General features: G+C 43.7%; 1 protein-coding gene across 1 annotated transcript in view; it reads left to right on the forward strand.

Annotated features, from left to right (window-relative positions):
• Glut4ef (Glucose transporter 4 enhancer factor) overlaps positions 1-12,844 on the forward strand; it is a 124,191-nt gene extending 111,347 nt beyond the window's left edge. Inside the window, exons 6-8 of the mRNA XM_076798582.1 lie at positions 2,205-2,305; positions 3,049-3,319; positions 3,965-12,844. Coding sequence (XP_076654697.1) covers positions 2,205-2,305; positions 3,049-3,319; positions 3,965-4,183 — 591 coding nt within the window. The 3' untranslated portion in view covers positions 4,184-12,844. The remainder of the gene's footprint in view (positions 1-2,204; positions 2,306-3,048; positions 3,320-3,964) is intronic.
• The last annotated feature ends 4,471 nt before the right edge of the window (positions 12,845-17,315 follow it).

The following is a 17,315-nucleotide window of genomic DNA, read 5'->3' on the forward strand; positions in this document are numbered from 1 at the left end:
CCGTGAATCAGCGGCGATATTCGTAGGTTGCTGCGCACACGGTTAATCGACCGCCGGTGTTATCGACCTCTCGAAACTGTCCTCGACGATCCTTTCCGATCGTGCCTCCTCTTCGCGACCGTCTCGAATCCTCGATTCTTTTGTTTGCTCGAAATTGTAGCGGGTTTCAATTTGCCTCGGTTAGCACCGTAACTGCGTTCCCACTGATTAACAGGCAACAGATTTTTGGGCAAAATAAAAATATTTAAATATTGCTTTTATCAACACTAGAACTACCGAACCGGTCGAAATGACTTGATGATTTCTTCTTTCACGATTACTGAAACTATGAAAACGTTCTGACGAGAAATTTTTTAATACATCTCTTCTTTGGAGTACATGTTACCACAAAAATCGTATGACACCTGAGCAAATTCAATCTTGCTGTTATTATAAAGGGACAAGTCTAAGTCACATTTAGGGCTCGGTAGTTCTAGTATTAATCATTTTTGTCATAAATCCATAAAATCGTCTACTGATTAATAAACAACTTCGTTTCTTCGTTTCCCATTAGTAGAAACGCCAGACAGAAAAACATATAAATCGTGTAATTTTGATTATTTTTAGTCGAAAGAAAAATCACGCATGTATTTCAAATGCCGAATGAATGCGCGTGCAGAATTTCAATGCAAAAGGTTCGATAGTTTTTCTGAAAAAAAAAAAGAAATGTCCGAAACGCTTCGCGCAGAAACGTCCTCGAAAAGCAGAATTGTGCCCCTCGAAGGGAGCAAAAGAACAATGGAAAATCAGGACCACGAGGGCCGTGTTGCATCGTTCCAGGATCAATAGCACGTGATCGTGGTACCGGCTCTCCGTGCAAAGTACTCGAGCAAAGCCGGTATAAACAAAGAACCGCGCGCGCAGCGAACACACGCCGGACGCCTTGCATCGATTTTCCCTCACGCGGCTGTCACGCGACAGAACAGTACGGAAAGGACGAGAGGAAGCGGGAGAGAGACAGGGAGTAAGATAGAAAGAGAGGGAGAGAGAGAGGGAGAGAGAGAGAGAGAGAGAGAGCTACGTGTACACGATTCACGCTACATCGCATCGACCGGCGAACCGTAAGACGCCGTCGGAAGATGCCTGAAATATTTGCCGAAATCCTCGCACTCTCGTCCTTTTAAAACCGAGCTACCCTGTGTCCGCTCTTTTGCGTTATCCTCTCGCCTTCATGCTGTCAGAAAGCTAGAAAAATGGAGACGCTACATATGAAAATCTCATTTGACCATTTGCCACGGTCTGATGGCTGTTTATTTGCAAGATATAGCACCGCACCCACAGGATTTATATTCTTAACCCTTTGCACTCGAGTGGTGACTCTGAAGCACCACTAGAAATTATTGTGGTATTATTTCAGAGAAGTTACGAGAAATTTTACAAAATATTTGTTGCATTACAAAATTTGTATTTAACAGATTACTAAACATTTAAACATTATATGTGGAAATCGGATCAGTTTCGTATGAATAAAATGAAAATATTCTAAGACGGAAGAAAAATTTAGTTTTAGAATGAAACTAGCGCCGAGTGCAAAGGGTTAATATTCTTTTGGAGTAGTGTGGAATGCAGCTGGGTTGTTGATCAAGTGGTTGATCGTTGGTAGATCATGGATCTTTGGATAGACATTTTTAGTATCAATCGTTTCGAGAAGGTAGACATTAATTCTTCGATTGTTTGTATACTAGACTGACCAGCTTTGTCGCAAAAAAATTTGTCCCAAATTGTCGCAATCATGAAGATTTTTCCATGGATTTAATTACAGATTATTTTCACAATTAATTTAATTTATTTATCAATGCATGGCAATAAACGTTTAATATAATTTTAACACTAAACGCATGCATTAAGGATGCATTCAATAGCATAAAAATAGCTAAAAATGAGTAGCATCTATTCACTACTTTATAAAAATAACGAGGTCGAATTGACGGAGGAGTCCCTACAATTTAAACAATTTTAAACTAGAACACGTGAAACCGGTCATTTGACACACGTCCAACATTAATCAACAAGGTGTATAAAATCGATTTGAGTGTCCCCAAGCAATTCAAAATTGTGAACGTTCCGTGTCTGTGACGATGACGAGGAACGTGTCCAAAAAATTTTGCGTTTGCATGTATATGCGTCTTCGTCAGACTAAAGATTTCGTGTTTTCTGTTTTTCAGGCGAACGCAGCAGTGGTGTTCAAGTGCACTTGGCCAGGCTGTCTGGAGATCAAAGCGACTGTCGCGCTTATCGAGGAACACGTGCGCCAATCACACTTGGGGTAAGTCGTCTTCGTCGCCGTCGCAAAGACGCAACAAGTCTTCGCGAAAATCGCGGGCCGCCGCGATGCGATGCGATGCGATACGACCGCGATGCGCGCGGTTATAGCGTGGTATCGTGACCGGTTACAAGGCCGTCGAACGATTGACCTTGAACCGGCCTCGATAAGATAAATTCGAGAGTCGATCAACACCGGGTCCCGTGGCGCGCGCGCGAGCGCGAGTAAACATGACGCTTTTGGAACATTTAAGTGGCTCGCTCATTCTTGCGGCAACTTAAATACAGGAAAATTATGGCCGCCGTAATTCTAACGTCGAATACGATTTTGATTAATACAGATTTTTATTTGATTTTTATAACGAGGAATTTTTTACGAAGAAAATTGTTTCCTAATTGCGCTTTTGATTAGTGCATAAAAATTAGAATTTCAACCGAGTGATTAGTATCTATTGATTCATATCAAGAGATAGGTAATACAGTGAATTCTCGTTACGAGTCAGTTGCGTCTACAAGTCATAAAAGCCTATGACTGCTAAGCGATAGTGACAAGAAGACTGAGAAAATGTCTTTCTCCGATGGTGTGGGGAGTTCCACCGACTCTAAACTGTAAGGTTGGCACTGACTCGTAATGAGAATTCACTGCAGTGTACGATATGGAAGAATGAGCGACGCAGGATGGACAATTGAATGTTGTCTGAATTGTCTCCGAGTTGACGCAGAATTTTGAGAATGTCGTTTTCGCAGGCCGAAGAAGTCGAAGGGCCAGGAGAACGAGGAGGACGACTACATGTCCGACCACGAGGAGGAGTTCTACTATCAAGAAGTGGCAGTGGATCACATGAGCTCGCCGCCAACGTTGTCGCACCGGGACATGGCCAGGCCACCTCACGAGGATCCGGAGTATCAGAAACAGCTCCGTTTGGAGGCTGCCACCGCCACGAACAGCAACAACACCGAGAACGTGATGGTGGGAATCAAGGAACGGAACACCACCTTCACCATTTCGCAAACACCGGTACGTATACGCACCGCGGCTAACGTTACCCTTCGCTGACTACGTTAGCTGACAACGAAATGTGGATAGCGGGACTACCGAGAGCTGAGCTGTACGCATTCTACCGACCTGGTCTAGCGTGCATCCGATGCAACGGTTAGGTGGAATCCGCGTTTGCTATCTTGCTCCGGTGCCGGGTTTACAATCTTCCCAAACATACACACCTACAATCCTCAATCCTCTTTTTCAAATCCTCTTTGCCCGATGTTTTTACTATCTGCGCCCAGGGTTTGTCAGATTTGGCGATGAAGTGTTTTCTTTTTTATTTTAACGCAAATAAATTGTGGGAATATTAATTGCTATCAAAACGCTCTGCCGTCTGAGGGTTAACCCTTTGCACTCGGAATTCGTGGATTGGAACGAAAGTTCGTTTAAATTAAAATTCGAAGATAAAATTAAGTTCTATTACTTTCTGCCATTTTTTGAGGTAACTTATAAACCTTATGAATAAACTTCAACATAAGGCTGACTTCTAACAATTTAAACCCGAAACGAGCTCCGAATCGTGAAGAAATAATTTCTTCGGCGTCAAGAGTAATCGAAACCACTCTGCCGAAAATCTTGCGATTTCCACTGAATTGATTTGTTTTTTCTCTGTTTCCGCAGGGTACACCGAACAAGCACCTGAAGCTGTCCCCGCGGCCGTACCAGACGTACCAGACGAACATGGGCCTGCTGACGGTGTCGACGGGCAAGATGCCGTCGTCCCCACGCCGAGTCCGCGGCGAGACGAAGAAGTGCCGCAAGGTGTACGGGATGGAGCACCGCGAGCTCTGGTGCACGCAATGCAAATGGAAGAAGGCCTGCAGCCGTTTCGGTGACTAGGCCAAGCGACCGCCCCGTTCGTACGTTCGCGGGCGGAGAATGTCGCCGAGCCGACCCCAGAGTTTGCCAATGCTACGTTAAACCGTTTACAAAATACCAAGAAAAGAAAAAAAGACCTGAGAAACCACAGCGCAACCGATCTAACGAAAAACCGGAAAAAGAAACAAAGAAAAACATAAGAGAACTTCTATCACCAACTGCCAATTGCCAATTGTCAATCGTCGTCGCCGCCATCGTCGTCGTCGTCGTCGTCGTCGTCGTCGCCTTCGTCGTCATCGTCGTCGTCGTTGTCGTCGTTCGAGCAGAGTTCGTCGATGACGGATGACGAGGCAGGACGAGAATCGAACGTCGACGGTCGCTGCCACAGAACAGACACCCTATTTATCGTCCACCATCTTCCATAACGGTCTCTCACTCATTCTCTCCCTCTTAAACATACACACACACACACACACACATGAATTCTGTCTCTCTTTCTCTGTTCATTCATAAATGATAAAGAAAAGTAAGGGCCGTGGACACACGGGGAAACCCGCCTCTCGCAACCCTACTTGCTTTCCGAGCGAGAGACCAAAACCCCCATAATCGAGGGCTGAAGATGGCCGGCTGAAGGGGCGCGCGATTTTTGCGGAGAGCGCGAAAAACGTCAATCCCATGACGGATGGCGGACGGTTTAGAAGGGCCCAGGATATCGTACACTTGAGCGCCGGAAGGAAACAATACGTGGACTTAAACGTATAGAAACACAATTCAACACTGGATGATGATATGGGGGCTCGTTGAACGATAACCCCCCCTACGGTCGCTCGTCGCTGGCACTTGGCAAACTCCGCTAGGGTCTCTGTCTCTCTCTCTCTCTCTCTTTCTCTCTTTCTTTGTTCTCCTCTTTTCTAGACGTAATCGAGAGACGAAGACGAAGAAACAGGATCTTTTGTCGAATTAGTAGATAGCGAATTATTGGCGTGGCGAGGAACGAGGTGTTTCTCTTTCTTGGTAAACTGTTGCGCCCTTCTCTGTCTGTCTGTCTCTCTCTCTTTCCCTCTCTCTCTATCTTTATCTCTGTCTTTAAACACCGAACCCGTGAAAATGAAGGCGCGGGACATAGCCTCGTTCCCCCAGCCGGGTTCACGCCGGAATGCGAAGAAGAAAATCGTTGCTGTATTTTGTTCTTGCGAATTGCGGCTAGAAGCGTCACCGGGGACACGCGTGTTTCTAGCTTAACCCTTTGCATTCGATGGTATAATGATTGCGGAGTCCATCTCGGGCGGAGGATCTTGTGGTTGAACCTTGCAGGCTGCTCCGAAATTTTTACAAAAGTCTCCTTGGACGTTTTACCATTTTTCAAACACTTTACCTACCGGCGATTGCTTTATAATTTTAAGTCTTCGTGAAACAGTTTATTTCTGTGTGATCGCTAGACTGCGAATTGTACATATTTGTAGCAAAAATGAATTGATCATATGGAAAACAGTATTTAATGAGATTAAATACACTGTTGCATTCTTTCCAGCTTTTTACTATTCTTCAGAAAAGAAGTAAACGTCTATGTGGTTTCTGTAGCTTGAGAATAATGCAATATTAATTTTGCATATAAATCCGCAGTCCAGCGATCATGTTGCAATTCGCCGCTTGTTATAGCAAAGTGAAATGTATGTCCTCGAACGTTTCCGATCGTAGAATTGCGAGCGTGGACTCTCAGATTCGCGAGTCGAGTGCAAAGGGTTGGAACGGCGGGTACACGCGCGGGTCCTCTCACGCTCAGGTTCCCGAACCGACTCTTAGGTCATTGCAATAGGTCTTCCTTCGTCCGACGAGGGAGCGTGGACCGGTATCGAGACAAAACGGTCCGGCTCTCTCAGGTCGCCGAGAAAACACGAGAATTAAACACTCGTGACACCGTGTTGCCCGAGGGGCGGGTCGGCGGTTACCCTTATAAAAAATCCCCCTTGACGGTGTCATTGGCGGACGGAAACGTATGTCCCGGACGAACGGAAGAGGAAGAAGTTGGCCGACGTTCTTCCCGACGCGTCGGAACGACGCAGGCGTGCGAAGTCGCGAACGAAACGGGATCTAGGAAATATTTTTGCGTCGACGAGCAGAGAGCTAATTGTGATATTTTTCTCTAAATTTTATCGGATATTAAAATGAAAATCGTGAGCCGACTCGAGGCTGACGGCAATACGGAAACGCCGGGTGATAAAAACGGAAACGAAAAAAAAAAAAAAAACAAAGAAACTATAACCGGAAGGGGCGGGGGATTGGGTTTTGGGGCGTGTGGGTTTACGCGAAGCGCGACGAAATGAACGAAGGAAGAAGAAGAAGAAGAAAAAAAAAGAAACAAACGAGGAAACAAAATTTTATACACCAATTATTATACTGCCAGATATGTAAACGTTATTTCAAACGAAAAGCGAAAACGATGAAAACGGAAAAAAATAGACGACGAGCACGAGCCAGGGTGGAATTTATGTTCTACGAGAACGATAGTGGTCGTTCTATGTATACGGCGGACACGACGCCGTATTTTTTTGTTTTTGAGTTTCGCGTTTCGAGAGCACGCGTCGCCGTGTGTCGCAAGGCTTGTTTCCTTTCTCGCTAGCCTCCATCGACGACCTAAGACCGTGTTCGCCGACGAAACACACTACACACACAGGCCTCGCAGTTGAATCGATCGATCCCACGAATCCTCGTGATCCATCGGACCCGCGTGGATCTGCGTGCGTACGCGTGGACGAATCGCAACAGCTTTTGCGCGGCGATCCCCCCTTTACGTCCCACTTCAATGAAACACGATTTTCTCTCGTTTCACGCGATTCGGGGAGACTGCGAGACGTTGTCGAACAACAGTCATTGTTTTCTGTTGGCTGGCTGCTCGCTGTATAAAAACACGACGCTAACGAGATATTTGACACTAAGGAAAGACAGTTACAAATTATGAAAATTTGTTTTCTATCGCTTTTATTGGCCTGACGATTGTCTGATAATGTTTTCCTCTTCTCGTGGCTAAAAACGATTGCTAAAAACGCGACCGAAAAAGAGAGAGAATAATAGTTCTGCAGCCAGGAAATCCTTACAATCACAGAGTCATTATCTCGCACCTTGAACCAGTATTTCAAGCCGGAAAGACATCAGCGAGTAGCCAGATGCGAAAACGAAACAGCTCCCTAGCGTCTCGCGACGTTAGGGGGCACGGGGGACGTTAAGGGGCGGATTGCCTTGGATTTAGTGCGATCTCGTGGACACGCCCTCAGGCTGGGCGCTCCCGAAAGCATCGACATCGTGCTCCCTTTCTCGCTTTCGATCGTCCGCGCGACACGAACGGATCGTTTCTTCGAGAAAAAAAAAAAAAGAAAGAAACGAAAGAAAGAGACCGATTTCGAGACGACCGGTAGCGAAACGAAACGAAAGAAACCGACGGGCAGAAACGTGCGTGACGACCGTAAACACGTTTCGTTTGATCTCGATGGACTTTTGCGACGCGAGGCAGCGGTGCAGAATCGACTCGTGCGTTACACAATGCTGCCGTTCTGTCGTCAAACTTTTGAACGATTCTTTACGATTAATAGAATTAATTAGTTAATCGACTAGCTGCCCAGTTATCGGTAGAATTATCGTCGCCCGTGTTTTATTATGTTAAGCGACAAATTCGAAAGGGTATTTCTTTTCTCGAGAACTACACAGTAGGTGTGAATTAATGTACGTTCGTAGAACCGATTTTTGTTTTGTTTCTCTCGGACCCACGACCCGGGACCCGATTCCCTTTCTCTCGTGGTGATCGATGCTCATTTTCTAGTACAATTTTATCCGCGTATAGGGCGTTCCTCTTGTTCTTTCGTTTTTATTTTGTGTCTTTTTCCTCTCTCTCTCTCTCTCTCTCTCTCTCTCTCTCGCTGTGTCTCTTTCTCTCTCCCTGCCTGCCTTGCGCGATCGAACTCTGTGCCGATTCTGTTTCAATTTCATCGAGAAATTGTATTTATCATTGTAATTTGATTGTTAAATCGGGAACTGTCGATCGGTAACGTTAGAGTAAGCCTTCGATCGTTAGAAACGCAAAAACTATAGGGAAGCATAAACGAACTGTAACGCCTCGATGGATGCGTGTTGTGCTGCAAAATTTATCGCGAACCCGTAGCAAATTTCTTTAAAATCATGATTACAGTGTAATTTTCAGTTCACTGAGGACGTTCATGAAGAGAATCAAATTTTTTATAGAATTGTATATATGCAGTATATTCTTTGTATTGTAGAGTACAATGTTGACGCATGTTGGCAGGCATCAATGAAATGCAATCTTTGATTTATACCGATGGTGTTATTCGAAGGAGAGTCGAATTTTTCCTACACAGATGTACAGTAAACATCTGACATTGTCGAAACTAATGAAATCATTGTTCTTTTATTTGTAAATACTAATCGTTAATCATGTAAATTGTGATCAAAGAAAACGACTTAAAAATTAGAAAGATCCCGAAGAAGTCAAAATCCGCACGACATCGACCCTCGGAGCGTTATAATTCGCGTAATTGACATTCGGTTTCACCGAACCAAAGATGTCGCGTCTCCGATCGCGTCGATCCGAATTTCTTTTTGGGTCAGCGACGATCCAGAAAGATTAGAAGGTGAAGATCGCAAAATAGAATCCGCGATCGACGAAGAATCGAAGTGGCAGTTCGCACACGGGTTTCCGCGTTGTCCACGTACTTAGTAGCAAGGTTGTTCTGCTCGTTCGTTCGTTTTTGCGATCGGTTGGCAGTGCTGTTCGACGATGATCGAGCTCCAGCGAATCGCAGACGACGAAACGGATCGATTAGTATTAAAAACGTCGATGTCGACCGCGTGCTCGATCGAACGCAAGAACCGAGTACACAGCCGAGAGTCGAACATTATTGCAATAAACGACCGGACATTGTCGGACGATTTAAGGGGAAAAAGCGATAAAGAAAAGTTGCAAAAAAAAATAGAAAGAAGAAGAAGGGGTAAAGGAGGATGAAAGGGTAGAGAAGGTCGCGAAAGCGAGCGTGTATAGGATAGAAAGTAATTGCCGTCCAAATAGGTTCCTTCTGTAGGTCAAAATTGCCATTCGAAGTGGTTTCTGGGGTGTGCAGTTATGGCTGGCAAAAGATCCTCCTGGGACACCGAATAATGCTGCAAATCGTTGTACTTCGACGATGGCGGCCCCGCCGGAAATGGGACAGCCGAATAACACTATCGTTCGATGATCGACTGTTTAGAGAATTATTTTATCGTTGTATCGATAGATTTTATTGTTATTGTTCTATTAGATGTGAGAACATCGCTCGGACAAAGTTGAACGATTTTTATATAATTTTATTCAAGAATCAACCGGAAATCAATTTTATTTATTGACTCTTGTTAAACACTTTATTCTATTCGCGTTAGGCGATTTTACGATTAGTTTGTGATCGATTGTTACGCAGTTTAACGCGTTCTACGATCTCTTCCGCCATTTTGGAGAAGAAGAACCAGATAATGGCTCGGCTAGCTCAATTGGCAGAGTGTTCGTTTGAAAAACGAATGATCCGGGTTCGAATCTCGGTCCAGCGATTCGATTTTTCTTCTTCGGAGTGGGTTGACCAATGGCTGATCAATTTTACAAAATCATTCAACTGTATGAATACTCCGAGTCCGGCGGACGTCGCTGTTTTACAAAATTCACCGGGAATTTCGATTTTGATCATTTCTGTAAAGTTGTAGCAGATTATTGCACAATAAAAAACTGTATTGTTGCAAATTTTTATGCATTTATGGAATGGACGATATTTTCAGACACAAGACACGTGTGTGCATTAACAGAAAATTAGTAATAGTATTACACAAATTCATACAACACAGGCATCAATATTACCAAAAACTAGTAACATTCTTAAATGACTTCTCGAGCAATAAATGATCTAATCACCGGAACAATTTTCTTGTCAATCCGTAAAACATCCCCAAAGGCCATAAATTGCATAAAAAGTCCGCAGTCGATCGGCAAACAAAAATCAATCGTCCATGAATCAATTCGCTTCGATCGTTGGAGCCGAATCGGAAGCCGAGGGCTATTTATATTTTGCAAACCGAACATTCAGCTCTCGGTTACCAAATTAACAAACAAACAAACAAACAAACGCAGTATTGTTCGGCGCTGCCAGAGCATGGTCTCTTTCCAGTAACTGAACACCGAATCCTTTTCTGTCGAAACGAGTGTCGAAAGCGAAGAGAATTTTGGCGGACATTCAACTCTATGAGCGGACAGACGGACAGACGGCCAAACGGACTTGGAAGACAGATAAACAACTTGCAAGCAGACAGACAGACAAACAGACAGACAGACGGGCACCACGCGGACATCGCGCAGTACAAGGTTAACGATAGTGCCATTCGAAATGCCAAATATTCTCTCCGGCACTTTAGCCGCGAGGTTACATTCGAGGAAAAAGAAAAATGTATAGAGAACCGTGCGAACGGGGAAGAAAAGGCGAATTTACACTTCTTCACTTTGGATGCACGGAGGTATGATCGATAGATCGCGGATCTCTATGCAAAATGAAAATTCTCTAATTGCGGGGAACTGGTACCAACCAGAAATTTCTTCTTTAATCACTCCAAAAAGCCGAAAACAATACGTTCTTTTCATCTTTGTACTCGTTCGAATTGCGCCTACCTATTTCGCCATAAATGCACAAAATCCGCAATCTATCTGTATTACACGTCGAAAGTGAAGAGTCTAATGTTCGCCTAAACGCGAGGGGAGAGCCCGAAGAGAAACGGACGTTGTGTCGAGCAGAAGAGAAGAGTACGCGAAACCACGCGCGCGAGAGAACAGGAAAGCGAACACGTGAACTTAAAAGATTCGTAACGGAAGCTTTACAGACTTAAAGATACCTCAGGTTTACTTCATAACGGAAACAAAATGGTGGGCCATTCTGATCGAAGCGAAGCCGAGAGACACCTCTGTCTCTCACTCTCTCTCTCTCTCTCTATCTTTCGCGCGCACACACACACACATACACACAGACTCTCTGTAAGAAACGCCGTTGAAATGGCGCGCGTGCAAAGAGGAGGATTCGATCAAGATGGCCGACCGTATAGGCACTGAAATTATATTTCATACGTATCTTCGTGCGAAGTGAACGTCAATATATTACTTAGTCGAATTCGTTGCATCGAGTCGAATGGGACTCGCGTTATATTGTATAAATAAAATATATCTATATACCGCATTTAAATAGGTCGCCTGAAAACGTTCAAACGCCGGGGACGAATCTAGGCCCAATTAACCGTGTGCCGACTATCCTCCCGAACGACAATAGCTAATTACGTCGTGAATCTCGCGTCTGCAGTGTTGCCGCGCAGGGGGATGAAATCCGATCGATCGATCCGACGATTTCTCCCCTCGATCAGCTCTCTGCCGCGTCGAAATGGCGATCGACGGGGGCAAAACGGAGCAAACTTGAACTCGAGGTTCATCAGACCTGCCGTTTTATGGGATACTCACTGTCACGGGCTGGGAAACGAGTGGTTTATTAATTGCAAAGCTGTAATCAGTCAGCGGGACACCTGTACAGTGTCCTCTTCAGCGTCCACCGATGCTGGAGCCGTGGTCTTTCAAGCGTCCTTCGAACCAGCGCTGTTCAAAATCGATTATAGTGCTCCAGGCTTCCCAAAAACGCATCCTCTTTATTAGAGGAGCCGAGACGCTGACTTCTAACGCCAGTAACTGCCATCACCGCGTTCTTTTACCACTTTGCTGTCATTTGTCAGCGGCGGGAAGCTCTGGGTGGCCGGCCATGGACACCGCTGTTTCGAAGGTGCTCGGGCTTTGTATTATAGAGAATTATGCGTGTTCGTTCCGTTCCTGTCTCGAGAGTGCCACAGGCGGCGAGACGGCTGCATCACCGATGGCAACACTGCACCGCCGCGACGGCCCGAGCATAGTCTGCGCGTTCTATTAACCGAATACATATTATACTCGATCGATTCGACAAGCGAGCCAATTAGGGGCGATCAAAATTGATCCTGTACCACGCGCGTGTATCATGGGATTACCGTGTCCCGTACACCACCGATTTCTATATGCGTTTAATTAAAATATAGAGAAACGATATCGAACGCCAACGGAGACATCGATCGCCCCGTATTTATCAATCTTGTAGGGCCCTGTCCAGATCGCCGAGATTTCGATGATAGAAAATAAAAAAGAAGAAGAAACTGCAGAAGACGGAGAACATATAATACGTTGACGCGTGTACATATACGCGCGCGAATGCATCGGGTAGCATGCGTATATTTGCACGCGTACGTACACACATATATAAATCTATAAAATAAATATATTAAATATAATTACATACATAGTGACACGATAAGAAACGCGAGAATGAGAAAATACACAACATACGGACACAAACACGCGAACACACATATTACACAGTGGGGAAAGAAAACTAAAAACGGCCGGGATTATCATACCAAAACGATCTCATATCGATTTAATGCAAATGCAATTTTTTGATCGTGCGGTCGACCGGGCACGTCGGCGAATGTTTAAATCGCACGTGTGTACCTGTTGAACGAGCTGATAGAAAGCGACGAGATGTACTATGTATAACGGAGATAAGAGAAAACGGAAAACATGGAAAAAAAACGAAAATAAAAGTGTAACGACGTCGAACAGACCGGAGGCCGAGGGATCGAGAGGACGATTCGATCCGATATCGACTCGCGGATTGTTGCGCTTGGTCGGCCGCACAAAGCAAAGACATATTAAAATAGTATATTATTATATTATTATATTATTATATTATATTATATATTATTATTATATTATATTATATTATATTATTACCATGATTAATTATTAATTTTTATTGATCATTATTATTATTATTATTACCATCGTCATCGTCATTATCACCACTTCGAGCCGACGACGAGCCGAGGATCGCGCTGTTTCGAGCGCGTTTCACGCCGCTTGTTCGCGTTCGAACTTGTTCGGACATTTTCGAACGTGTTCGACTGCGTTGCGGACGCGTTTCTGCGCGGAACAATGGCGAACGGGCGGGATCCTTGTCGTCGGAGTGCGTTTAGGGGACGTTTCTTAGTATTGCGCAATACTCGACGCGTTAGCATGCGTGCCGATGGATTATCGAGCAATCGACGGTGCACCCAGCCGATCCGGAAAAGAAAAGTTGTACCGACGTGCAGCCAGCGACACACACACACACACACACACATACACACACGAACACGCAATTTCTTTCTTTCTTTCTCTCTCTCTTTCTCTCTCTCTCTCTCTCTCTCTCTCTCTCTCTCTCTCTCTCTGTCGCCCATCGAAATCCCTTCATATCCGTATATCGCTGCAGAAGCTTCTATTTATCGACAAATCGAAACGACGAACGCGTCGTAGGATGTATATAAAATGCTGCGGTTATGTTGCGTTATTCGACACACACAAACACACACATACCTACACACATTTGACCGAGAACGTTGATTTGAGCATTGTCGACTGAGAGAGAACCCGATCGAATTCGATCAATGAACACGCGATCAGAGCTGTCGAGCACCGACATGAGTGTAAAACTTTATCGTCAGACTCCTTATGGTAATAAACCTGTCTAACAAACGTGTACCAGATTATTGTCTCATCTTGTCTCCGCACGCTACGCAGCTTCTTCTTGTCGGGAGTAACTCCGTTGATTTCTGTTTGTTTGTTTTTTGGTAGTTTGCTAGTTGTCGCGGTGGTCGATTTTGGGAATTGGTCGATGGCTAATATCTTGAATCGCTATTTTGATTTTTGTTGTCTCGTAAAGACGCTAAAAACGGCCATATTGACTCTTTATATCGTAAAGATAATTGAATTATCATTGCGATTCTTGTTGTATCGTAAAAACGTTGACGTTCGCGCTAACTGAATGACCATTTTGAATCTTTGTGACAATTGACACATGCTGACAATTGAATTACCATTTCAAGTCTCGTGGTACCGCAAAGAAGCCAATTAGATTACCATTGCAATTCTGGTTGCATCATAAAGGCACCGATAATTATAACTTACCATTTAGATTCTTATGGTGTCGTCATCTGTCTAAGATTAGCGTTTAATTATGTGCCTTAAAAATGTATAACCTCATGTTCTTAATACTATCCTTCACAGAAATGTTGCTTTTACATTATCATTAGACTGCGGGTGCTTCCGCGGTAATCAGCATTTAATTAACAAATTTAGAGATTCAGAAATTTATTGGGTCTGTCGAGTTGAACAGGAAACGAGACGGTTAATTAATTTCTACGGAGCTATTTACGTTACCGCGTTCTATGAAATAAGTTTGTCGCAAGCGCATAAAATCCTTGGTCTAATTATTATATCTAATATTCCGGTGTGATAGTAATGTACGTAAATTATATAAAACGACATCAGCTTGACTTCAACTGACAGACGTCTTGACATACATCTACAATTTATCAGTCAACAAACAAAAGAATAAATTACACCAGACGCTAATTCAGTAAAATATGTGTCTCTAATCGTGCCGGTGTAATGAGACGTAATCGCAGCGTCGAATATTCGCCTGTCTGATCAATGTTTCTCGATCTACTTCGCGGTCCTCAAAATGGCGGTCGCCTTCGACCCGCAGCGAACGAATTGAAGCTAATATTTAAAAAAAGAGAAACCAATCGAACGATTCGATTCGCTCGTCGTTTCCGTTGTTCGCCGATTTTGTCGAGGACGAAAATCTGTCGAGATCGGGGCGAGATCGAGATTCCGTAGAGATAAATAACATTAGACATTTTTGAGAATCTTCGGTGTGCTTTGAACGCTCGAGAGCACGCTACACGAATCGCGAACTATCACGTTTTAGGAATAACAGAGAAAAAGACAGCAATCGATGGATTTTTCGCGACGGTGGATATCGTAGCACGCGTGATCGATCAACGCTCGTTAACACGTTGACTGGCACTATACCTCGTCTAAAAATTCTTGTCGTGATTTCACCAGAGAATTTGTGTGATTTCGAAGAATTACAGGAGCGATAAGAAACTTCTGACCTCCGCAGTTTCGATCGGCTAAATTATAAATCTGATCGTGCGGTTCATCAGACAACGTGTGAAAGTTTCATTGGCCCCGAGCGCCCGCGCGACAACAGTGCTTTCACGATCACCGCCGGGACGTCACTGTTAACATGCACAATCCTAGAAACATATTAGCAATTAACGAGATAGCGATACCGGTGTCGTTCTTCTGGAGGTCTACGGGCGTGTTAGGTTGTCGCACGTGAAAGGGACACTTTCGAAACGGCGTTTTTTAAGCTTTAAATCGATCCTCCTCGGTAGCACTAGGGACTTCGCCGCGGCACGATCGATCCGTGGCGGATCTTTTGATTTTTATAGAATAATTTGTACGAATCGGGCGAGAACAAACACCCGCAGTCATCTTACCGTTGTGTCAAAAAACGATGAGGAGTAAGTACATACGATTGCCGAGCTGCGGAGTGTTTGCAAATTGAAATTTTTTACAGAGCGATTTACGAGAATGAATATTGACCGACGAATGCTCAACTAACCCCTTGCCCTATAATATCGATCCATGAAGATTTCGAGCAAATTGTATTTCTTGTATTTCTCGATTTTAAAGTCTTAATCGCTCTAATATGTAAAACAATTCCCAATGCAAGGGACATCGTTCTTTTTCTTCTAAGAGATTTCAAACGAAGAAATTTGGATCATTGCGAAGAGTAGCGCAAGAGGTTAAAGAGATTCGATCGCCTGCGAAATCGAAATCGGCTAGATCAGCTCGAACATCCTCTAATCGATCCAATTTAATTATTAAGTGCCTCGCGGTCAACGGAGTGCTTTAATTTATTCATGTGCTACAACCTACTCTTCTCGATAGAGTGACCGCTTCAATCTCTGTAGCAATATTTATAAATATGTATACGTAACTAATACCTATACTATAGTACTTTAAGCGAGAATGAAGGAGAACCTGCAACGAAATATCGGATATTATAAGCTGTAATCACGTAAGACTGCAGTGAGCGATGAATGGACGACGGTTCTATCGTTTTAAGAAAGAAAAATAAAAGAGTATGGTCCAGGGAATGATTCGAATGACGACCGTGTCGCTGGTGGCACCGACGGATGAGAGTCCGTCAGGAATCGGCAATCATATCTGCGTTGATCCTTGTGTAAACGGAAATTCAATGAATATAATTATTTCTAGTTACGACAGTTTCTTTGTTTCACAACAGATCCTCACACACCTCGGAACCGATAAAAGTGATTTCGCATTCGGAAATTGATTCAGAGATCGTCAACTCGCGCAACCTACCGGCGAATTGAATTTTGCAATAACATTGGAACAGTGCGGACCATCGTTCCTCGATCGAGATCATTTTTGCGTGGATGGCGTGTATCGAGTCAATTTAACGCGCGAATCGAGGACTCCGTGCTCTAATGATCGCACCGATCCAGATAAAACGATCGGATCGATTCGATTCCAGGGGATCTCGGGAACGATTTTTCCGGATCGCGATTATCTCTTTTTTTCTCGTTATCTTAAGCCGAGTAATTTAAACGATACGACGAGTGGCGAATGCGTAATTTCCGATACAGCGATGTCCGTTTATAATGAAAGATGGCGGTTCGCAACACCCGCCCGTTGTGCTGTAAGGCAAACATAAGTACTATGTAATTAATCAATAAGAAATCTCAAGCTATCCGTACGCATAGCCCGAATATTGTATCAGCCTTTTGAGATCATTATTGTTATATTATAAATACATATATATATATATTATATATGTATACACATAAATATACATATAAATCGATATGGATCATAGATTGTAGATTAAACGATCGACGACGACGACGACGACGATGACGATGATGAAATAAAAAAAAAAGATATGAAAGGAATAAACGAGATAATAATATATTGTAGTCATACGATTAACATTATTGAACATTATATTTTATTAATTATTATATATTGTATATATAATAATCGCGCGTTATTATATATACGGATATATATGTACGCATTCGAAATATATACATAGACGTACCTATGTAAGTATTGTGTTATATAGAATATATGTTATTACAAATTCATGCGGACTAT

The sequence above is a fragment of the Halictus rubicundus genome, chromosome 12 (genome assembly GCF_050948215.1).
Source record: "Halictus rubicundus isolate RS-2024b chromosome 12, iyHalRubi1_principal, whole genome shotgun sequence".
Lineage (NCBI taxonomy): Eukaryota > Metazoa > Arthropoda > Insecta > Hymenoptera > Halictidae > Halictus > Halictus rubicundus.